Source organism: Leptidea sinapis, chromosome 40 (assembly GCF_905404315.1).
Source record: "Leptidea sinapis chromosome 40, ilLepSina1.1, whole genome shotgun sequence".
NCBI classification, from domain to species: Eukaryota; Metazoa; Arthropoda; class Insecta; order Lepidoptera; family Pieridae; genus Leptidea; species Leptidea sinapis.
The window spans coordinates 7,594,196-7,618,797 of NC_066304.1; the positions used below are offsets into that span (position 1 = coordinate 7,594,196).

Sequence of the window (24,602 nt, forward strand, 5' to 3'; positions counted from 1 at the left end):
TTGGAACCTTCATTAGTCCGAGAAATTTTTCCTAAGTTGAATCCTATCCTTAGATATTATTATTTTACCAGTGGGAGGCTCCTTTGCACAGGATGCCGGCTAGATTATGGGAACCACAGTGCTGACTATTTCTGCCGTGAAGCAGTAATGTGTATGCATAACTGTGTTCGGTCTGAAGGGCGCCGTAGCTAGTGAAATTACTGTACAAATTAGACTTAACATCTTATGTCAGAAGGTGACGAGCGCAGTTGTAGTGCCGCTCAGAATATTTGGGGTTTTTCAAGAATTCTGAGCGGCACTGCGTTGTGATGAGCAGGGCGTATCAATTACCATCAGCTGAACGTACTGCTCGTCTCGTCCCTTATTTTGATAAAAAAAATGTACGCGATATACTCGACACGACATAATTGTACCTCATATTTTGAACAATTCACGTACACTAACACAAAGTGACAAATCGCGAGTGTAAGACGTAGCTTGTCACGCACACTAAAGTATTAAACATGGCCTGATTTTATCGGTTTTCACCAAGAGTTGGGTTGACACCAAGAGACTCATCTAAACGTAAAAATTATCTAAGTTTAGAATATATGTTGTCTTAACAACTATTGTTTTGTGTTTTACTGTTATAGGATACCGTCCACTTAATTGTTACAAAGGCTATTTAGAAGTTAAAATCGTTGTTTAGTTTTCTTTACAAGAAAGAGGATTGGATAGGATAAAAAATAAAGCCTTTTCAGGGTACTACAGTATCGAGAAGGGTGTAAAGATCGGCAGCTTCAGTAATGATTGTAAAATTTCTAATTAATATATTTGTAATTTTTGTATCTTTCAAGAATAAAGTACACAAGAGATTGAGACATGGGACACAGTTGGGGAACGATGGAACGATCGCGATGGTGGCAAGGAGAGCTTACACGCTTCGACACTCCACAAGTCAGGAAGAGAGGAAATTACTTAAATTATAAGGACCACCTGCTACTACACTATAGTAATAGTCCGTCACTTAATTGCGTCTACGAAGTCCCTCATACAATCTCTTGGACCCACTTATTTTATACTGTTTAATGTTTTATCAATCGCCAAACGGTACTCTAGCGGCTAGCCGTTTGTAGTTGACATTCCGGTTACAAGTGAACAATTTTATATATTTACAAAATTTTACCGCTAAAATTGTGGATTAGTGGCAGTAGGTACAAATGGGCAGTTCTATATATAGAACCATGGTCGGGTATTACTAGTCCCAAATACTTTTCCCATTGTGCAGTACAATAATTAGAATTAACTGCCCGTATAACGTTGGACACTTACTCATATCCAAATCAGCGTCCACTCCTACTTTCACAGTAAACTTTCCCTCAGACTTGGACAGATCAAAATCTATTATTCTGTTCATGTAAAGCGCCATCTGAAACGAGATTAGAATTTATTATGCTTTTTTAATTGAATTGTAAAACGACATTGATAGTAGTACTGATGCTACGATTTGTTTGTCTGTACGTAACTAATAAATCTTATGCAGAATTCTGAAGTGTAAAAACGCATCTCAATAATGCATAACTAGATTTATTATTTTACTATTGTACTTACGGTTACAGTTATCATAAATGGATTGATTAATGTCGAGTGATTAAAAATTTGATACATATTTTAATTAAAATTGCCCTTAATTAATGAACAACCTTTTTCGTTTTTTCTGCTTCTAACTAGTATCTCTTTTGTAAGCTGTGGCAATCTCTAAGTTGGTCTACAATTTAACATAATACGTTCCGCATTTTGTTTAGCTTCGTAATGATTAATTGTGACCTTTTGATTGTCCTAAAATAAAAAAATTATAATAAAAAACAATAAAATAGACAGTGAAGAAATCTTCGCACCTCATACAACTTGTTGGTATCGAAGGAAGCGATCTTGTCCAGATATTGGCTGGCTCGTCTGGCGTTCTCACATATCTCGCTGATCACCACTGCGTTGTATAATGTCTGAAGTTGTTAACATTCTATTATATTATCGTTGTAGTTAGAAGAATTAGAATATCACAGTATTTCACGGAGTAATACTTACATTGTAAAGAGATTTCCAAACGAAAGCTTTGGCTGATAATGCTTTTATTTTTGCTAATATTCCCTGCAATTAGAAATACCCTATGAATTCATAATTCCTAAATTTGATCAGATCCGTAGTATTTTCTTTAATTAATAATCTAAATCCTTTCAGGGATCTACTTATCGAACTGCTTTTCTTATTCTAGTAACGCTCAATGTGTAGTATTAATGTATCTATAAATTTCAAAAAAGGACATTCTCGTGCACGCATTCATTCAAAATTTGTGAGTGATAAACCAACATTCATTACCCACATTCGTGTTTTAATAGCCTTCTATGATATATAACTATTAATGTAGCTTCCTTATTTACGTGACGGTGAACGGTAAGTATCTTTATCTAAACCCATGCTTTAAATCCTCTATTAAAGATTCTGAAACAGTTAGCTTATTGCCAACATTAAAACACCCAATGTTCTAATAACCATTACATCATCCAAAATAGTGTTGTAATGTTGTACTGAATTTCATAACAACACTCCTATGTTTTTTTTTATCCCTTCACGCGCAAAGAGTTTCAACATACAACCACATTCTTATTGCTCGATGCGTGGTATCTGTATGAATTTCACAAAAAGAACATTTTCGTTTACGCGCGCTCCACACTCCCAGAACGTCGCGCGCCGTAAAAAAAAGTAGGTTATTCGAATCCCCGCCATTTTCCTTCGATATTTTTATTGTTTTGCTTACAAAAAATGAGCGATTCATTTTAAACGAGGCAAAAGAACATTATATTCGAGTGAATTTTAATTATTGCACTATACAAAATGTAAATTACTACTAAAATAAATAATTGTTTAATTAATACTTAGTTTATTTGTAATAATCAGTAATTAATGATATTAGGTTACTACTAGGACTGGTGTTTTAATGTTAGCAGTAAGCTAACTGTTCCAGAATCTTTTAGAGGATTCATAAATGTTTTAATACCCCTTATTACACAACAGTTGCATAAATAACTATTATGTATATATATATATATATATATATATATATCTGCTTATATATATATATATATATATATATATATATATATATATATATATATATATATATATATATATATTTATACACGTAACAGTTCATGCTTTGTCTGACTCAACGATAGGCAAAGAAAGTGACGTAGTATACTTACATTAACATTTTTGATGTAGCGTAGAGAGGAACAAATATTTCTCATGATGGAGTCGCTCTGAGGCTTCATGAAGAACTCTATCACATCTTGTCGTTGTCTTAGCGTCTCTATATCTGTTGTTGGGTGACGAAGAAGTAGCCTGTTCAAGGGAAACATACATAGGAAAGAACGATAGCAGAATCTAACAATTTTTTGTTGCACCTACTCGTGAAAAATAAACAGAAAAAAGAACCTTGACTTTAAATATATTTTGTCTTCATGTGAGTGACCGATGTTGTGAATATTTGTCCTTGAGATTGTAAGGTAGTGAGAAATGTTTGGTACAAAATAACAAGATGGGTACCTATTTGTTATTATTGCGCAGAGACAGTGGCATTGGTTCAATTATGCAATACTTTTTCAACTAAATTTTTTTCAAACTGTTTCAAGAAAGCATTTTATGTGATTTAAATAGTGTTAATTACCCTTGGGAACACTAAAAGTTCACCTGATATTTATTCTGAAACACTGTTATAAAAGTAGGTACTATAGAAGAGATAGTATAGTAAATTAAAATGAAATCCATTCATACAGGTACTAAAATACCCTTTTAACAGTTTTAACTAAATCTTAACTTCTTAAATAAACCTTAATATCTCTTCATTTATCGGGACAGCCGGGCTAGTATCACAGAACACTATTACTTTTTTTTAATGAAATAAGGGATTAGACAAGCAGTATGGTCAGTTGATGGCAATTGATACGCCCTGCCCGTAACAATGCAGTGCCGCTCAGAATTCTTAAAAATCCGAAAAATTCTGAGCGACAATACAATTGCGTTGGTCACCTTGAGAAATAAAGATGTTAAGTCTCATTTGCCCAGTAATTTGTGACATACTATATATATAATACCTACCTGACCAATCTGCTCTAAAACTGAATTACTGATTACTGAGCAATATGGCGTCGTAAAGTCCGTACCTCAGCCGCGCTTGTCCCACCTTGGAGTAGCATTTGCTGAAGAGATGGAACAAACTGAGGCCCTCCTTGTTAGAGCCCTGCACGCCGCGCTTGAAGCCGCTGGGGTGCGCCTGCGTGTTGAAGATCTGCAGGCCGCGGTACGTGTCCTCGTCCATGAGAACGATGTCCAACCTACCGGTCACCGGTCACGTACTTGGGTACTTTGTTGATATAAAGAGGACGAAAAAATAAAGTGCCGCTTAAGATTCTTGAACCCAGCGCAATTCCTAGGACTGATACTGCACCCGTCTCCTTGAGACAGGAGGTGTTGAGTCCCAGTGACCAGTTCCAGTAACCATTCAACAAATATGAATTTACTATGTAAAAGTGAAAGTACCTAAGTATAACTATGCTTTGATGGACTTTTTCAACGAAATTAAAAAAATGGTAAAAACACTTGAGTGTTAAAAGGCGACTATAACATAATTACTGTCTAAAAGATATCCAACCATAGGAACGGAGCGATCTATGCCAGGCTATTTATTGAATTGATTTAGATGTATAAGAAAATTTATTGAATAAGGCGTTACTTTGCGGAAATCCATAATTATAAAAATGATTTAAGTTTTCTTTAGTGTTAATTCGGCCGATATTTGTTTTTAAAACAATTCGACACGTGTTTCGCCTCTACACGAGGCATCCTCAGGACGTGTTGTCTCGCCAAAATCTCGCTAGTCTCGTGCCAGAAAACTTAAATGATTTGTATGCTTAGATATATAGATAAATTTAGAAAAAAGAAGCCCGCGGAGTTTATAACGCCTAGGTCTGAAGCCTGCTAGATTTTGACCTTCAATAACTGATCTGAAAATCTTATTTTTAACATAAATATTTGAGTTTTGAGTTACGCGACTCACAGCGAAATCCTTTTCAAGGTCATGAAGTGCGGTTTGGTGTGCAAGTCCATGTTGAGGTTAGACCAGTTAAGATCCAGGTACCGTAACAGCGCCCCCAGTGCATGCACGCTCATGGTCTGCGAGAAGTCCAGCACAGTACGAAGGAAGATGGCGCGCTGCTCCTCGCTGCAGGCCGAGGGCTCACCTGGGAGAGCCAGCGAGTAGATGCGGCGCTTGCAGGCTTCGTAGTCTACGAATGTTGAAATAACACTGGGCGTTATCATTTCATTGGGTTTCGTTCAGATATAGAGTGATACTAAACATTGGCCCGCTGGTCCTGTCCCATCGACAGTGTGAGCGCAAAGTAAACTCATCTAAGCCGAGTGGTTAGCGATCCTACCTACTAAGCTAGAGGTCCCGGGTTCGAATCCCGGTAGGTGCAAGCATTTATATGATGAATATGGATGTTTGTTTCCGAGTCATGGATGTTTAAATGTATTTATGTATGTTTATATGTATTTGTATATGTTTAAGTAAGTATATTGTATTAAATATATCATTGTCTTGTAACCCATAACACAGGCTATATATGCTTAACTTGGGGCAAGATAATTTGTGTGAAAAGTGTGTCAATATATATTATCTAAAAAGGCGTATATTTTCTCAAAATGGATTCCTTTAGAATTCTTTTTGATGTCATTTCTACTACACTAATACAACCGTTTGGGAAACAAATGGCGCTCTGAGATAGAAGAAGCGCAGGGAACTCTCCCGGCATTCTTTTTTTTTGCGCTCTTTTTAATGAAATATACAATGTTCTACTGTCATTACTATTGCTATAAAATAATCATAATCTAGTCCCAGGCTGTCGGATCACTTAGATATTCAGCTGTGGAGTAGTAGGATTTCCGGCGGAGCCATTTTTTTATTGACACTGGCTGAGACTTTATTATAAAAGTGTAAACATTTACCCTTAAGGCTATTATTCATGTTATGAAGCCTACTTGAATAAGTTACAAGTAGTTCTTCACTAAAAAAAGGCTTAAACTAAGCGCCTTCGAATTGTTATGACATTTAAATATAAATAGAGACGACGTCATTTATATACCCATCCGCGTGCCTAGTAGCTTTCGGTGTCTGCCAATGGATCAACAAGGTATAAGTTAGGATATCGCAGGAAACGTAGCATTTTTACAACCATTGTTATCGAGTGTATTCCGGACGGTAGGATCAATGTAAAATACTCACTTAAGAAGCAATAATCAATAAAAGTAAAATACAACTTCCACGATTCCTTCTTAATACCTTTCTACCAACGTTTATTTTACTTTAAGAACTTAATCGGCACGTTATTAAATGACATAATAAGCGGAAGGGATCACCTACCATGTATAACCCCACGCACGTTCTTTGATGACTAACATTAAAAAGTTTGATAGAGTTCTACACGTACATTTCACCAGTAATATATTTATGATGTACATATGCTTCTTTGACGATTCCACACACAGATTAACTGTCCACTGTGTTGGTATATATTTTTTAAGTAAATCTGATGTACGTGGGTAACACTGAAAATGTTTAGAACTGGCCAGTTAGAAACATTATTGCTAATGAAAACTTTTTTTGAATTTCTTTGGTAACCTATTGTAGTATGCCTAATAATACCTAATGTGATGTGTAGAGAGGAACGGAGATTACATCGAAAAACAAAAGTTTTGGCAACTTTCTACATAAAGCCGTTTTTCATTTTCTAAAAATTTTCAGTGTTACGTTGGTACTGTTGTAATATTAGTAGAGTGAAACTCGTAATTATGGTTCCTCTTATCATTAAAAAGACCGTCTTCCGCCCGAAGACCTACTGTTATTTTCTGTGACAAAGATCGAAAACTTTCGATTACTTTTCATGTCAGTGTACGTTAAACTAGTCTGCTGATAGTAACAAGCCAAGATCCTTATCGACTCACTGTAATCCTTCGAAGACACAAAGAACAGTTTACATCTTGCGTCTGTCATCTCTCCGTTGTGGAACACGGCATTTTTCACGACGTCTATAAACGTGTTCTGGCTTTTACTGTCCAGAATAACTCTGACAGGTTCGGTTTGGCGATATAATGACTGGAATATTTGATGTTCGGGCCCGCTGTCCATTATTTCCTCCAACACTTGCAACTAAAATAAAAATCAAAAGAGGAAGACAATTTTAAATTGTACTGTAATCATTCTCCCCATGCCAAAGCTCCTATAACTAATGTAGCTTGATGATGAACGTGTACCAAGTGTTATTGTAATAAGTTATGACATTGTAGTGACAATGTAACATAGGGAGTGCCCTATGGTGAATAAATACATTTCTATGATATTCTATTAATTCTATGTAAATTTGTGATATATATAACATTATTATGTTTTAACATAATATGCAGCACTTTTTATGACGTTTAATTGTTGAAGTAGTTCTTAAAGTTGTTATTTTCTTTTTATGGATTAGGAGGACAAACGAGCGTACGGGTCACCTGGTGTTAAGTGATCACCGCCGCCCACATTGTCTTGCAACACCAGAGGAATCACAAGAGCGTTGCCGGCCTTTAAGGAAGGTGTACGCGCTTTTTTTGAAGGTACCCATGTCGTATCGTCCCGGAAATTACTTGTTACTCATTATATTGTGTAAAATACGTAGAATAGTGGCACAGTGGCATTCTTGTTACCAGTTGTTGGCGAATTGATAATGGTGAGGATTTATATTATTTATAGCGAAAAATAGCATTCCTTTCTTATACTGTTCATGTGAACGCTGTTTTATATTCCTTCACTGGTAGGGATCGATTTTTAGCAGAATTTTGATGCACAGTTCCTAGGTACTGTGTCTCTAGTACATTTTTAATAAAAACTCATTTATATACTGATGCAGCCCACTGAACTACTACGTCTCAGAGCAGTGATTATCACATTAGTAGATACCTCTCCAGTTTGCAAGGTGTAGCACGCGGCGCCGAGTCTGCCTCCCTTGCAGATCGCAGAGAGAAGACGCTGCGGGGCAGTGTACAAGAGTTAACATAATATGCCCTTGAGCGGAGTACAAAACTAAATAAGTTTTGCCTTGCTAAAAATATATATTATGATTTGGTAAACGATTGAGAGCCTGAGGTCACAACGAATGTTTATTAAATTAAATAAAAAAAACAAGTATTTATTAAGGCACTGAAAATAATACTGTCGCATGTAGGAGACGAAGTAATGAGTACTACCGCATTACCCCTTCACAGAATAAAAGCCCTGAAAAGGATTTTGGCTTTACGCAATTCTATGCTAATAACAGCTTTTGTTGTAGAATAGTTATATTATAGGTCTATCTACGATGGGCATACGTAAATAAGTATATTGAAAATGGACATAACTGTACTGAGTTCAAGGTGATTTAAAACGACAGTTAATCAATAAACAATATAAATCTACACCACAATTGGTTCAGTTGACATGTATTTATAATTCATTTCAAGGTCAGGTTCTACAATGACCAGGTCACATATTTACTTGACATCTAATTCCTATTTGTTTTCCCTTAATACTACCGATGACATGTCTTTTCTTTATGAACTTTCTCTACCAGTGGGAGGCTCTTTTACACAGGATGCCGGCTAGATTATGGGTACCACAACGGTACAGTAATGTGTAAGCGTTATTGTGTTTCGGTCTGAAGGGCGCCGCAGCTAGTGAAATTACTGGGCAAATGAGACTTAACATGTTATGTCTCAAAGTGACAAGCGCAGTTGTAGTGACGCTCAGTATCTTTTTTTCAATAATCCTGAGTGGCACTGCATTGTAATGGGCAGGGCGTATCAATTACCACCAGCTGAACGTCATGCTCGTCTCTCCCCTTATTTTCATAAATAAAAGTGCCCTGTATGAGTAAGATGTGTTTCTCAATGTTTTTATCTTCCACACTAACAAGTGAGGCCTAAAATACACATAGATTGCGCAATAAAATAAAATTGAATAAAAAAAACACGGTACCCATGTCTGTAGTCTTTTAACTGACTATTTAGTAAATGATTCACATAGTAAAATCTAGCCTATTTTGCGGATAGGTTTTTTTTTATGTAAAAGAAGGACAATCGAACGTGCAGGTCACCTACTGTTAAGTGATCACTGCCATCCACATTCTCTTGCAACACCAGAGGAATCACAGGAGCGTTGCCGGCCCTTAAGGAAGGTGCACTCGCTTTTTTTGAAGGTAATCATGTCGTATCGTCCTGGAAAGCTTTGTAGTACGTGGAAGGAAGCTCCTTGATAACTGCACTGTGGAGGAAAACATATTCAGATGATTGGGATGATATACTAATTTGTGGCGTGTCGTGTGAAGGTGGAATTCGGCAGCAGGAATCAGGTGGAACAGGTTTGAGTAGATATTACATTATATTCATAATAAGAAGGTACTTACGTCTTCTATGTCAGTTTCATCGCTTGACTCTTGCTTCTCTGCTCCTTCATTTCTAAAACATGCGTATGTTTACATTATCATGGAAAGAACAACGTGACGAACCAATAATTTCTTATAGCAAATATATAAATTATTATTTACATATCTATCCCACGGACGAGTAAAATAAGGACTCCGTGTCACCTTACTTAACAGTGAGGTACCAAAACAAGCCGATAAACGTGTAAATACATAGCCCCACGCATACACTTACACTAATACAAACCGATCGGCGGCCATTATGAGATTGGTCATCGTCTGTGACAGTGATCAGTTTGCGTCGCAATAAAATATTTAAAAATGCCGTCGTGCGTTGTGATAAAGTGTAAAAACAATACTATTAAAGCATTTGTGGATATATGATTATTTAAGGGAGAAAAAATTGTGTACCTGGTATACCCCGTAACCGCACACACATAAAGGTGCTACACTTGCTAATATCACGGCGCGGAGTCCTTCTTTTTTTACTAGTCCGTGATCTATCCATACGATATATGAAATAAAATGCTGAAGTACAGTATGAAACCCTTTCGACGACCCATAAAGACCAGTGGTTGGTGACCCTGCCCACTGAGCTAGAGGTCCCGGGTTCGAATTCCGGTAGATGGAAACAGTTATATGATGAATATGGTTGATTGTTTCCGAGTCATGTATGTATATAGGTATTTATGTACATGTATGTCTTTGTAAGTATATTGTATAAGATATATCGTTAGCTTGTACCCATAGTACAGGCTATGACTAGTATGGGGCAACATAAATTTGTGTAAAAGTGTGTCAATGTTATTATTTATTTTAAATTAACATTTAAAAGATTTTTTTTAACTAGAAGTAACTTTACCTTTGACACGTTGTGATAACAATATGGTCAGATGTTCGTCCTCCGTCTAATAATTCAATGTTGGTACTTCCAATTTTTGCAGATTTTGATGTATTTTCCGACTCTTGCATTTTGTTGAAGACGACTCAAATTTTAATTAAAAAATGTTCTGTTGTCTTGCGTTTCCCGCCAAACTGAATATACCGCTAAATTTGTTAACTGGTTTCTTAATAAGAGAGGTAAAGGCCATAGAGCCATACAGCCATGAGTTCTTATGAAGATTATTATTTATTGTTAAAAGATTGATCCGAAGGTCGATAGTGACATGATTAAATAATCATCGCTACCGTCGATTATCTTACTATTACGATTATCTACTGGAAGCGTGGAAATATTAGCATATAAAGTTATACTAAAAAGTACTATGGCGCTATTTTTACAGAAGTTTAGCTGATTGACTTTGGCTTTTTACGATCTTACCTGCATTTTCACTCCGGTAAAATTTAAAAATATTGGAAATTGTGAGTATACGAGGCTTAGCAAATTGACAATTCGAAGATACGAGGCAGAATTCGACTAAGCTTTCTGTTGGGTTTATCAGTTTAGATGTTGTGGACAGGACGCAGTAAATAGTTCCACCACCACCTTGAGACGGCGCAGCCGGCCTTGTGTTTCCTTACTGAGACGCAGATATTTTGACCTAGCGATACGTCATATTTAACGTACCCCGGGTACAAAATTGAGCACAATTTTTTGCCTCATGCCGGGGTATGTGTGTACGTTAGGGAGGATATCTGCTGTCGCCGTCTCGGCAATTTTGAGGGTAGGGACCTGTCCACTCTCTGGCTCCACGTAGATTTAGAGGACCGCGTCCGCATCTATGCGTGTGTCTACAGGTCCCATAGTGGTAACGCAGAAACCGATCATCTCATGGGCTGCGTTCAAGCGGCAATTGACGACGTACTTGCACAGATCCCCTCCGCTGAAATCGTAGTCTTGGGTGATTTCAACGGGCACAATGCCGAATGGCTTGGATCACGTACCACAGACTACGCAGGGCGATCTGTGCATAATTTAACTGTGCATTGGCGTATGGTCTGCCCCAATTGGTTGAGTCGCCAACGCGGCTCCCGGATGTGGATAGCCACATGCCGTCCTTATTGGATCTTCTGCTGACTACACATCCCGATGGTTACCAGGTCTTTGTCGACGCCCCTTTCGGAACGTCCGACCATTGCCTGGTCAGGAATGTAGTGCCTATCCGACGCCAACGTCGCAGACCACCAGCGACCCGCCGCGTTTGGCACTACAAGTCAGCAGATTGGGATAGGATGCGTTCCTTTTTTGCATCCTACCCTTGGGGCAGGGTTTGTTTCCCTTCGGATGATCCTAGTGCCTGCGCCGTTGCAGTAGCCGATGTGATACTACAGGGTATGGATATTTTTATACCAAAGTTTGTAGTACCCTCACTCACTATTTTTCCATCGGTGGCAGATCACAGCCCTGGTTCGATGCGTCAGTTAAAGCAGCAACTGACTGCAAAAAACAGGCGTATCGAACTTGGGTTGCGGCGCTGGGCACAAAGGATCTGAACTGCACAGTTCTTAAGAGGAAATACAACCGTGCCTCCAGATTTTTTAAGCGGCAAATCGCCCGTGCAAAGTCAAAACACGTCGTCAAAATCGGCGAGCAGCTTTCCAGTTTCCCGACCGGAACACGCAAGTTCTGGTCGTTGTCGAAAGCTGCTCTTGGTAACTTCAGCCAGCCGTCCATGCCGCCGTTGCACATGAGGAATTACACCCTGGCCCATACGGCAAAAGAGAAAGCCGATCTCTTGTGCACTCTTTTCGCCTCCAACTCGACTCTTGACGACAACGGAAAAACACCGCCGACCATCCCGCGGTGTTAGAGCTCTATGCCTGAAGTACAGTTCAGACAGAAAAATGTTAGGCGAGCTCTGTTTTCGTTGGACGTCAGCAAGTCGAGCGGGCCGGATGGCATTTCTCCAATCGTGCTTAGAACGTGTGCCCCTGAGTTGACGCCGGTGCTAACGCGTTTATTCCGGCACTCTTATTCTAAAGGCGTAGTCCCTGACTCATGCCCTTGTCCATCCGATCCAAAAAAAGGAGATAGTTCGGATCCGGCAAACTACAGGCCTATTGCTATTACCTACCTAATCGCCAAAATATTGAAGAGCATAATTAGCTGTCAGCTCTTGGTATACCTAGAGGGTCACCAGTTGATCAACGACCGACAATACGGGTTTCGCCATGGTCGGTCGGCAGGTGATCTTCTGGTATACCTGACACATAGATGGGCTGCGGCTATTGAAAGCAAGGGGGAAGGCCTGGCAGTTAGCCTGGATATAGCGAAGGCCTTTGATCGTGTATGGCACAAGGCGCTCCTCTCCAAACTTCCATCATTTGGGCTTCCCGAGAGCTTGTGCAAGTGGACCTCCAGCTTCCTCGCTGGGCGTAGCATACAGGTCGTTGTCGACGGATATTGCTCGAACCCGAAGCCCGTGAATTCTGGAGTGCCCCAAGGCTGTGTGCTGTCTCCCATGCTGTTTCTTCTGCATATCAATGATATGTTGGACACCTCCAACATTCACTGCTATGCAGACGACAGCACTGGTGATGCCGTATACACGGGCCATGCAGGTCTCTCTCGGGAAATCGTCGAAAAGTGCCGGGAGAAACTTGTGTCTTCTATCGAGTCCTCTTGAGAAGGTCGCGGAATGGGGTAAATTGAACCTTGTCCAATTTAACCCCCAGAAGACTCAAGTTTGCGCGTTTACCACTAAAAAAACCCCATTTGTCGTATCACCGCTCTTCGAGAATACTTCTCTTAAAGCCGCGCCTAGTATCGGAATACTGGGTCTCGAAATCTCGAGCGATTGCCAATTCCGTGGCCATCTGGAGGGCAAAGCCAAATTGGCTTCGAAGAAGCTGGGCGTCATCAATAGAGCACGGCAATACTTCAAGCCGGCCCACATTCTAGCGCTCTACAAAGCGCAGGTCCGGCCACACATGGACTATTGCTGTCATCTCTGGTCTGGCGCACCCCAGTATAAGCTCGATCCATTTGACCGCATGCAACGCAGAGCAGCTCGAATTGTCGGGGACCCAGTGCTCTGTGAACGGCTGGATCACTTGGCGTTGCGTAGAGACGTCGCTTCATTGTGTGTCTTCTACCGCATTTATCACGGGGAGTGTTCCGAAGAGCTGTTTAACCTGATTCCTGCCGCCGAATTCCACCTTCGCACGACACGCCACAAGTTAGGATATCATCCTCACCATCTGGATGTGTGGTGGTCCTCCACAGTGTGGTTTTCAAGAAGCTTTCTTCCACGTACTACAAAGCTGTGGAATGAGCTTCCTTGTGCGGTGTTTCAGGGACGATACCACATGGGTACCTTCAAAAAAAGCGCGTACAACTTCCTTAAAGGCCGGCAACGCTCCTGTGATTCCTCTGGTGTTGCAAGAGATTGTGGGCGGCGGTGATCACTTAACAACAGGTGACCCGTACGCTCGTTTGTCCTCCTAATCCATAAAAAAAAAGTTTGTGTTAAGTTTATTAAAAAAACCATATTTGCAGTTTTGAATTTTTATTAGTAATTACTTAAATAAAATTACTTAATAGGTATATTAGACATTAAACACAATAATGTTTATTCTTAGTGTGCTATTAAAATAGTATTAATTCTAAATAATTAAGAGGTCCTTCTCATCGGGCGCGTCACTCCGCATATTGACGCGCACGTTTCGACACACGTGACCTACGGCTTCACAGGTCGGCACCACTGTCGCGGCCAAGCAAGACTGCACCATCGTCCGAAGAGACGCGAAGTATATTTTGAAACACCTCAGGCATGGAGTTGTACACCAAATTTGCTGTTAATAACAAAGTGCTTAATTTCGTGTATGAAAATCAGTAGTAGTATGATATCATCAGTAGTGTATGAAAATCAATAGTAGTAGCATTGTCATGAGAACAAAATACATAGGTAGTCATGTCGTCGGCTGTCAATTTATTTTATCCAAATGGATTCATTTTAGCACAATGAATTTATCTTTTGGGGTTATCCAAATATGCAGAGATGGATAAATTAAAAGAAAAACTGAGCAACCGGAACGATTGCTCTCAAAATAAAGATAGTGATTTGAAGTCAAACTCTAAAGTTTCTAAGTTCTATGTATGTCCCTAAGTGTTTTATACACTTACTTCAAAGGCCTGGCAAGCAAAGCAGCAGCCCAACATAAGTGCGCAGGGTGGTGCTATCAGGACTGATAAGAAGGTGTAGCACCAGTTCCGGGAGTGTCGGAAGCAGGCGTGGCTGAGGCTCCAGGCACACTCCGGGCTGCGGGCGCCCTCTGGCTCGCCGATCACGTCGTCCCATACTATCTGTGCACATGAACATCATAACCCAACTACAACGGATTGTGTTCGCTAATATAAATTAATATTAAAATATTCTTAATCAAAATAGGATTTAAAATCACTGATCACTGACGTAAGAAGAAAGGCGCAAGAATATCAGCGGGCTTTATTTTTTTAAATCGATTAAAATGTAATATAGTACAATAAACATTTATAATTTAATATCCTAAGGGTGTTCACTCCATTCCCAGACTGTGGTATAATTAAGAAAATCATTAATATTATACCTTTCCCACACAAACGTTTTTTAACAACTCTTTTAACTTTTGTTTTGTACCTTTATTTTCTGGGATCATGTTGTTAAAGCATATCCATTGCCCAATAAAAGACTTAATAACTCGACTCAACCAAGTAGAAGCATTTTTACATAGCTATTCCAAATATTTACGAGTATTTTTGGTGCACACAGAGTGTTGACGATCATAAAAAGACACCAATGCCGCGGTGTCATAACTCAACGCTTCACACATTGATCAGTGAAAAAACTGAGCGTCGAGCTTTGTTTGCCTTGGACGCTTTAAATGGTAATGGTATGGTGTGGTAAATCTTGCACTATGGTTCCAACGTGTGCTTCTGAATTAACACCAATGCTAAAGCGTCTGTTTCGAGTTTTTCTGACTAACGGAAGACGTTGTTCCAGACATGAATAAGATCTTGTCCATCGGATCCATAAATATGGTAATGGTTCGGGTCCGTCCAAGAACAGTCCTTCCTGTTTTCATTGAAAATCATGGAAAGTAATTTGAACCACCAGCTCTTGCATCTAAAGGGAAGATCTTGATATAGCGAAGACCTTTGATTAAGAATGGCACAAGATGCTTCTTTCATTCCTATATCTTATGGACTTCTCCAAAATGTATGGCAACGTGAATCACCAGCTTTCTCTCTGGGCAGAACATACAAGTCGAGATTGACGGTTAATTCTTCGGTTTTTTAACTCTATGCTCTTGAATAGTGTTTGAATAGAATGTTTTATATTCTGTTATATTTAATATAATAGATATAATAATAGTTGATTCTATAGGTAATTAAAGAGTTATGAGACCTTTAATAAATTTATTAGGCGTCAAGTTTCAACAAAAGAAAAGCTAAGTTAAATAAAGTAACCTCTATGATAAATGACCCTTCATTTCCAAGTCCATTTCTAAGACGAATTCGGGCAAGAAAATACAATTAGAGCAAAGGTAGGCAATTTACCGTTCACACACCCCGAACCGAGCCGGCCTACGTCCCGTCGTGTCACGCGACTGGCGAGTCACGTTTACCTGTGAGTGCTGCCAAGTTTGCGTGACCATTATTTTCTTGTTACATTATTTATCACAGGTTTTCACCTGAATTTACTACTACTTTTAAACATTATAATTCTCTTTAAATTACATATTTTAATTTTTATAATGATCTATACTTACATATTATACAAATATATAAGTAGATATAAATTTACAATACAATCTTTACGCATGATTTAAGTAAAACTCAATAATAATTAACTTTAGGATGATTCCTAGTTCGGGGTGTGTGAACGGTAAATTGCCTACCTTTGCTATACATATATAATATGTCTGTTATATATATAACATATATTCTTAAAAAAAATTAAAGACTAGAAGAAGTAATGTATATATCATTAAATATATACATTATTTAAAGTCGTGCTGCCAATAAATAATTGAATAAGAATAATCAGAAATTTAAGGTTAAATTATTTTTAAGCAACGTTGTTATTGAATATTAACGAAAATTACTGTGTGGCCTCGAACCCTTTGCCTGTCCGAACGAAGAAACCAAAAAAAAAAAAATAACAAGTGTCGTAAACGTCAAACTGAGAACTTTTATTAAAGCAGTGCCTACAATAAAGAACCTTTTATTTATTATAAAAGTAGTATTATAAACAAATAAAATTGGAGATTTTCAATACTTATTTATGCAACTATTGTGTAATAAGGGCTATTAAAACACGAATGTGGGTTTATCAAACGAGGCGAAGCCGAGTATGATAATAGAATCACATGAGTGTTTTAATACCTAATTATCAATAGTTACATACAAAACTTTATAATATACACCCAGAATATGAATCCTCTAAAAGATTCTGAAACAGTAAGCTTACTGCTAACATTAAAACAGCCAGTCCTAGTAGTAACCTAATATCATCCAATACTGGTTAAATACAAATAAACTAAGTATTAATGAAAGAATTATTTATTTTAACAGTAATTTACATTTTGTTCCTATAGTGCAATCATTAAAATTCACTTGAATATTATGGTATTTTGCAGCGTTTAAAATATCTGGTGGTGTGCTATCAAAACTTGAATAGCTCATTTTTTCTAAACAAAACAATAAAAATATCAAAGAAGAGTGGCGGGGATTCGAATTACCTACTTTTTTTATGGCGCGCGACGTTCTGGTAGTGTGGAACGCGCGTAAACGAAAATGTTCTTTTTTTGATTATCGCATTTGAAGATACGCATCGAGCAATAAGAATGTTTCTGTCTGTTGGAACTCATGAAGGGATGAAAAAAAATGAGTGTTGTTATGAAATTCAGTACAACATTACAACACTCGTTTAGATGATGTAATGGTTATTAGGACATTGGATATTTTAATGTTGGCAATAAGCTTACTGTTTCAGAATCTTTAGTAGGGGATTTAAAGCAAGGGTGTAGATAAATAATATTACTGAGCAATTTGAAACAATTTTTTTAAGCCATTAAATTATAACGATAAAAAATTGTTTCATTGACCAGTTTTGCTGGAAGTACTGAGGGTTACTTCCGTCAGATGAAAACTCTCAGTTTGACTTCAATTAATTTATAATAAATATTAATAAAAATTATTATAGTTATTGAAAAAGGTGATTAAAGATCAAAGTATTTATGCAAAGGAACGAACATAAAATTGCGCCAGTTCTTCTCAATTTTTCATCACATGTACGTCTTTTGAAGTGGTGGTAAGTAAATTTTGATGTAAATAATATTCTATGTTTATTTAAATAAAGAAACAATCTTATTTTGACATAATATATTTGACTTTGTTGACTGATGTGGAAATATATGAAATTAATATTAATAATAAACTATATTACAGTAGTCGCCCAGAACCATAAACATTAGTTACTTCATTTTACAGCAAGTGCTGTAAGCTGCGTCATTAAAGCACGCTATTACGAACGGAAATGGCATCCGTCATTGCGGTGTTTTTCCAGAGAAATTAACATTAAATTGTTCTAACATATTAGGTGAACTTATCAAACGAATATGGAGTTTCGATGATGTTTATGTGATTTGAACAGAATGTAATATACTAAATATAATTAATTTATAAATATTTTATCACGATTTTAATTATGCGTTATGTATTTAAGCGTGATTAAATATAACGAAATGATTACATAGTCTTTCGTGTTTGAAGTTAAATTATTAATAGACTTTTTATGGAAGAGGAAAATAAAACGAACGGGTAACACGTCAGGAATCACAGAAGCAATGCTGACACTTGAGGCTTTTTTTGGAGCTTTTTCGAAGGTGGTGTCAAGCTGGAAGCGCCGTGCAAGGAAGCTCTTTCCACTGTCCGGTTGACAGGTTGGTTCATACGTGCAAAAAAGTTGCTTGTTGTGGAGGAAAGGTACACATCAATGGTGATGGTAATGATATTCTAAAAAGCGTGTACACCTTCCTCAAAGGCCGGCAACGCTCGTGTGATTCCTCTGGTGTTGCAAGAGAATATGGGCGGCGGTGACCGCTTAACATCAGGTGACCCGTACGCTCCTCCTCACTTTCGTTTGAACTTTAAATGTAAATTAGATAATAAACCTTACCTGTACATGTTTGTTAAGATTATTTGGATCTCTGTCTTCTAGGGTCTCCTGGATGGCACTATTTGGTTTCGACATCTTAACTTCCCTGAATACAGTTTCTGATACTAAGACCGGTGGTGCGGACACCGGCTCGGGCACCTCGAATAACAGTTTGGCGTGTAGGAGATCCTTAATGGCGGGAAACGTTGCAAATATCGCGAGTAACGTGTTCAACATGTACTATTGAATACTCTCCTTTACATTGTTATCCCAAGGCTGATAATGTTGATATTTGCCTGACCCCCACTGAAGCTATATAATATTACCACTAGCGCGTATCATGTGTTTGATTCCTGCATTGAAATAAAAAGCTATATTATATTCTTAAATTATTGTCATTCTCAATTTTTAAAGTGTCTCTTATTCTATCTTGCAATTATCAAATCATTGATAATAAGCTAGATACCTTTTTAACTAAGTACCTAATTAATTCAATAAAACAACATTGGTTTAAATAAAAAAATATTCGCGTGCATGTCCATTTAATTAAAATATGTTTCCATGAGTGTTGAGAAAGAGCTTTACTAATTAAATTTAATAATTACTGCACGCTTTGAAGTTTTACTACGCTATGGAATTTCACAACTTTTTTTCAGTTACAGCGAGGAGGTACTTTACACTATACGTAACGGTCTGCAGTATAATAGTTAAACCATTAACTATAGTGTAAGTAAAATAGATTGCATATACAAGCATTAATAAACAGCCCAAATACTTAGATACGATTGTTTTAAATAGTAACGACTTTTAAAAATCTAATATATTTTTCTCAATTAACAAATTTTTTATAAGAAACCGTTTTTAAAACTATTACTATGGCGAAATAAAATAAATATTCAAGTCTTTTTCCCGATCTAAAACAACAAGTTTACTTAAATTTTTCAAAACGATAAACTTTGATTACAGCCTGTTAGCACTGCCCCTGAACACAGAGGTATTACTACTGAAAGTTTTCACCAAACCCTTTGCTTTGAGAACATGTGTACACTAAAAGCTATACTTTTCAATAACTTTGTTTTGACGAAATCTTTATTTAGCTTACATAAGCTAATGGAACGTAAATAACTTTTCGAATGTTCTTTTGGTGTTGGGTGGACGGAGGATGCTCTGTTTAGTATACCTACCGGATATTTCAGAACGTCTTACTCACGGATGTTAATATTTTCTATAAAATAGGACCAAAATCAAGTGAAACAAAATTATTACGGAGTTGATAATTATTGGCAGATAATAATCGATCTATCTTCACTTTCACTCTGCTAACACTAAGCTAAGGTATTTAAAACCATGATAGTTTTAAAAGTTATACTGCGATAAGATATCATTCCTCTTCCTGTATTGTATCCTATTGGCTGTATGTAGAATTTTCCTGGAGAATACTAGAGTTTAGATGACCACTATACACCCATAATATGATAGCGGGGGTAGAGCTTGTAGCGTTTGGTGCGTGCTAGAACTTGTCGGCAAGAATCAGTTCAGATAGTTGGGACATTGCCACAAAACTTAATGGTGGTTAATGGATCAGACAATTGGCTATGTGTGGGCTGCACCAAAATAAAGATGAGAGCAACATAGCCTATGAGACAGCGTAAACTATTGTTTGAAGACAATTTAATTTAACTTTACCTTCTAGGTTTTTCTTTTGGACATAACTTGTAGAAACTTATCAACACCGTATATTCGATGAGCGGAACTCTTTTTTTCAGTAATTATTGTAGATTTGTTTCTGCGATATTAAATGCAGTTTTTGTTATTAATCACTTTACTGCGCATACTAAGCATATATAATTTACAATACCTAGCTACAAGCTACGAGACTGATACTATTTATATGTATACACCTTTAAGAGCTACCTTAGATGGGAGCCACGAGTCGGTTTGCCGAATAGATCGCTCGCTTCTGGTTCATCGCCTCGCTAGTAGTGTGGGATGTCCTTATTATAGCTGGTGTTGAGGCGCATGCTTAGACATGCTAGCACTGTAATAACTTTCTTTGTTGTTTTTCTTACTCATTTACATATTGATATTATTCGACTTATAATGTTTTATTCACAAGATATTTTTTAATTACTTACTCTTTTCGGGAATTTGATATTATATTTTTCAGACAAGGAAAAATAGCATTCTATATGAAAGCCAGACCTAAGAAAATAGTGTATGAAGTCATTGAATACATAAACAAGTACCTACTTTTGGTTTATTTCAATATCTTGTTCAAAACAATCCCCAGAGTGTTGTTCAATCCCGAGATTGCCTACGAGACACGAGTAAGATTACGACTATATAGTTTCTAATTGGACGCGAATAACATTAAAACACATAAATATTACATTATTAATATTGTTGTACAAATTAACACAATATTATGGTAAACAAATGGCTTATTTAGAATCATACGTCATACCAAAAAAATTATAAAAAGAGATCAATGATATTTTATATCAGAGAGAGAGGTTAAGAAATAGCAAAATCGTTAAATGTTCGTCTCCCTTATTTGGGGTTGCCATTGAATATAAAAATATTAATCTTATAAAAGTGTTTTATTTAACATTGAGCTGGGTTTTAATTTTAGCAATAACAAACATGTTAAAGTACCGTTAAAGCAAAAATGTGTTGTACCATTTGACAATTTTTAGATGACGTCATACCTTTAACTGTTAACCGTTACCGACAAATCTTCGCCAGATAAAGCATTAACAATAGTTAATGTTAAATAGCGACCTGTAAAAAGTTTCAAATAAATATTCGATATTGACTTGAGACTACCACAAGATCCCACTGCTCAATTCTGCAGGTATCTGGTTTTTTTATAAAACTAGTTTAAAATGTAACGCCGGAGGTGCGAGTCTCGCATCGTTCATAAAATTTTGTTTTTCAATTTTTTTTTGTGTAGTTTTAAATGAACATTTAGGGAGTATGCAATGTATTATGTAGGCGATAGGTTGCCTGTAAACAATAAGCCACAATTACCTGTAGAATATTACAGTATAATTAATCGTCTGATATAAATGATATATTTCACTTTTTAACTTTAACTATGCCAGGGAGTACACATTCCGATTGGGTTAAGATTACATACTTGCATCAGCCATGGTCATGACATATTAACATGGAATGTACGCCTAGCTCGATCTTTCCTAAGTCCATCCACATCAGTTCTATAAGTTATTTCAGTCGATCAATTTCCTTCTATCGTCTCCATAAGACTGCTTGGTCACGTAGAGATGATGAAGATGGCAAAATAAAAAACAACTATGTAAATAAGTATATATTTCTGATAAATTTTCTTATACAGCTATATACAAGCCATTTCTATTCACAAGATTAACTTAACTACTACGGTTAACTTATAATATACTTAGATCTTGAGCTTTACATATTATATTAGTTGGTATAAAATGGTGTACAACTTAATATCTAAACACACAGTCTTAAAGAAATTGGTACCGGAGCATTATCGATAAAGTATAATATTTTGTTTTGTAAATTTTAATGCAATATATTTTTATATTCTTAAGTAATTAACAACTGTACTAAATTCTCTTTATTGACAATGAATCGAAGTAATAAATATATGAATAACTTTAGAATAGCTACTTCGAAGACATATAAAAACACTCATATTTTTATAAGGAAATAGAGTTAAAAAATATATTTACAGTTACGATAACTAAAGGAAGACATAATTTAAATATAGAAGTAGTTTGTAGTTAGCCAAATAATATGCCAAATGATGTGATCATTAAATGTCAACAGAATATGAGAACTAGAATAGTATGAAGTGTGTTTGTTAAGTAATATTGATTAGTATAATTGGCTCGCGTGGTCAGTGCACTGGTAACCCAGTTACTGACTGACGACATACTAGGCATGCCCTGAAGACATTTTAATTTTACAACACACACTACTACCGAAACTATCGGTAGACACATCTCAATATATTAGGTACTAATTAAGATTAATATATGATTGTTATTTCACCCCCATATATAATATGGCTCCTATTAAATCAGCTGTCTAAAAAAGTTATGTTGTTAATTTGAAAAAGGTTAGTATTGTCAGCAAATTAAATGTATTGACACAAGGTGAGCTATAAATTTGTAGCTATTAAGATTGTATATGATTATAATGAACTATACAGAAACAAGATATTTATTTCAATTTATTTATCGAATTCTTGCAATTATATTTGGAAGTTTTTAACTATGAATTTATTTCTACATAAGTTATTTTAATTTTCAATATGCTAAGTCGTACAGACTTATTATGCTTGTATATAATATATACCAACAACCTTAAAATAATCTCTAAAAATAGTTATCTCTTTACCACATTCAAATTGGTTATAAAATATATTTTGTTTAAGTTGTGAATATGTTTAGGGTATGATGTTAATCTTAACCTAGCAGGGTTGTTCCCCAAAAATACATTTAATATTTAAATTCATTAATACGTCTTTCGAAAGGACGCTTTTATTTTAAATTGTTTCAATCTCATACGTAGAAGAATGTTATCAACAGAAAAAGCTTAACTCATAAGTAATCCTATATTTAATCTGATAATTTACAAAAAAATCTTATTTTTAAATATATTCTTAGCACCTTTGATAAGTAGATCTAATGTTAAAGCTTTATTTGAATGGAATACAGTTATATTGCATTGAGTGTTTGCCCAATTACATTTGAAAACGATGCTTTTAAAACTTGTTTTACATACATACACTAACGACATCTGTTGGCCTACTTACATGAAAGAAATATAATATATAACAATAATTAAAAGCAGATTATATTTTTATTACATCAAAATGTTTGCAGCAAATATTGTTTCCGTAGTAGGGTACCAGACCCTAAGAAATACCATATTATAAAGAGACAGCACCTCCTCATTAGGTCGTGTCTTATTTGTCACTGTGGGTTGTTACAGTGTAGAGAATATTCAAAAGATTTTTTTTACAGTTATCTTTAAGTACCTATATGATGATGCCATGTAACTTTTTAGAATACACTGTACCTATTATATGCTACAATTTATAATAAACTAAGAAACCAAACTATCTGATTTGTTTTCAGGGCTGTCCCTGTCATTCTTTTACATGAAACTTGAATTCAACAACCCTAGATATTCTTGTATACTGTTGCGACTGTCAATAATTTATAATATTTTGGCTATTAGTATTACTGTTAGTATTTTCGCGGTATTGTTGTGGTGTTGTGAGAAAAAGTGTACAGGCACAGCTGGAAAATATATGAGTTCAAATGAAGATGTGGAATGATGGGGTGATCATCGTATGGCGACTGAAGAACGAGCTGGTCTGGAGGGTCGCAGCGTGGGGACTATCGCAGCCTCTTCAACTTCCTCTTTCATCGTTTCACTTTAAATGAAAATATTTTATTAGACACAATAAGCATTTCATCTCACTTCTCTTAACGTTTTCAGTTGAAATATCTATGAATAGAAAATACTTTTAAAGTAATTTTTAATAAATAAATACACGTTCTTTAATTTTGTATTTGCCAACACTTGTACCGCTATTACACCTCACAGAAAGAACAAATTATATAAGTAACATTGAATTTCATTGTAAAGGTATCTATTTATAGATACAAATTCATTAAATAGATGCCGATTACATTTTATTATCAATAGAAGGGAAGCCCTTTCATAATGCTTGTCGATAATTTTAACAATTGTAAAACTACTCTTTAATCAAAATAATTAAACAACCAAGAAACACGACGATTCTGTTATATTAAAAGCAAATGCCATGCACTCTCGAACTAAAAATAACCTCATTAAGATTTTACATTTGATAGCAGTATCCCATATTCCTTTTCAGACCATCCAAAATCATGATTAACATCTTATTCAAGGGATTTAGTTTTATAATTTAAGAATGATTCTAGGCTTAGATCATTTATACGTCTGATAC

At 36.3% G+C, this 24,602-nt stretch overlaps 2 protein-coding genes and 1 long non-coding RNA gene across 6 annotated transcripts in view; all 3 read right to left on the minus strand.

Annotated features, from left to right (window-relative positions):
• Positions 1 to 10,547, minus strand: part of LOC126976323 (mutS protein homolog 5-like) — a 20,225-nt gene extending 9,678 nt beyond the window's left edge. For both annotated transcript variants that reach the window (XM_050824605.1, XM_050824606.1), the window contains exons 1-10: positions 10,393 to 10,547; positions 9,513 to 9,564; positions 8,033 to 8,101; positions 7,039 to 7,243; positions 5,093 to 5,321; positions 4,200 to 4,370; positions 3,240 to 3,378; positions 2,065 to 2,127; positions 1,878 to 1,982; positions 1,312 to 1,408 (exon numbers count right to left, since the gene is read on the minus strand). In XM_050824605.1, the coding sequence (XP_050680562.1) occupies positions 1,312 to 1,408; positions 1,878 to 1,982; positions 2,065 to 2,127; positions 3,240 to 3,378; positions 4,200 to 4,370; positions 5,093 to 5,321; positions 7,039 to 7,243; positions 8,033 to 8,101; positions 9,513 to 9,564; positions 10,393 to 10,502 (1,240 nt within the window). In that variant the 5' untranslated portion in view covers positions 10,503 to 10,547. The remainder of the gene's footprint in view (positions 1 to 1,311; positions 1,409 to 1,877; positions 1,983 to 2,064; positions 2,128 to 3,239; positions 3,379 to 4,199; positions 4,371 to 5,092; positions 5,322 to 7,038; positions 7,244 to 8,032; positions 8,102 to 9,512; positions 9,565 to 10,392) is intronic.
• A 4,102-nt stretch (positions 10,548 to 14,649) lies between these two features.
• LOC126976338 (uncharacterized) lies at positions 14,650 to 19,274 on the minus strand. The gene is made up of 3 exons (XR_007731885.1): positions 19,077 to 19,274; positions 18,632 to 18,963; positions 14,650 to 14,775 (listed from the first exon to the last, which is right to left on the minus strand). It is a non-coding gene; the product is annotated as an uncharacterized LOC126976338 (long non-coding RNA).
• Positions 19,275 to 21,923: 2,649 nt separating this feature from the next.
• LOC126976320 (uncharacterized) overlaps positions 21,924 to 24,602 on the minus strand; it is a 129,255-nt gene continuing 126,576 nt past the window's right edge. For all 3 annotated transcript variants that reach the window (XM_050824601.1, XM_050824600.1, XM_050824602.1), the window contains one exon: positions 21,924 to 24,044. In XM_050824601.1, coding sequence (XP_050680558.1) covers positions 23,954 to 24,044 — 91 coding nt within the window. In that variant the 3' untranslated portion in view covers positions 21,924 to 23,953. The remainder of the gene's footprint in view (positions 24,045 to 24,602) is intronic.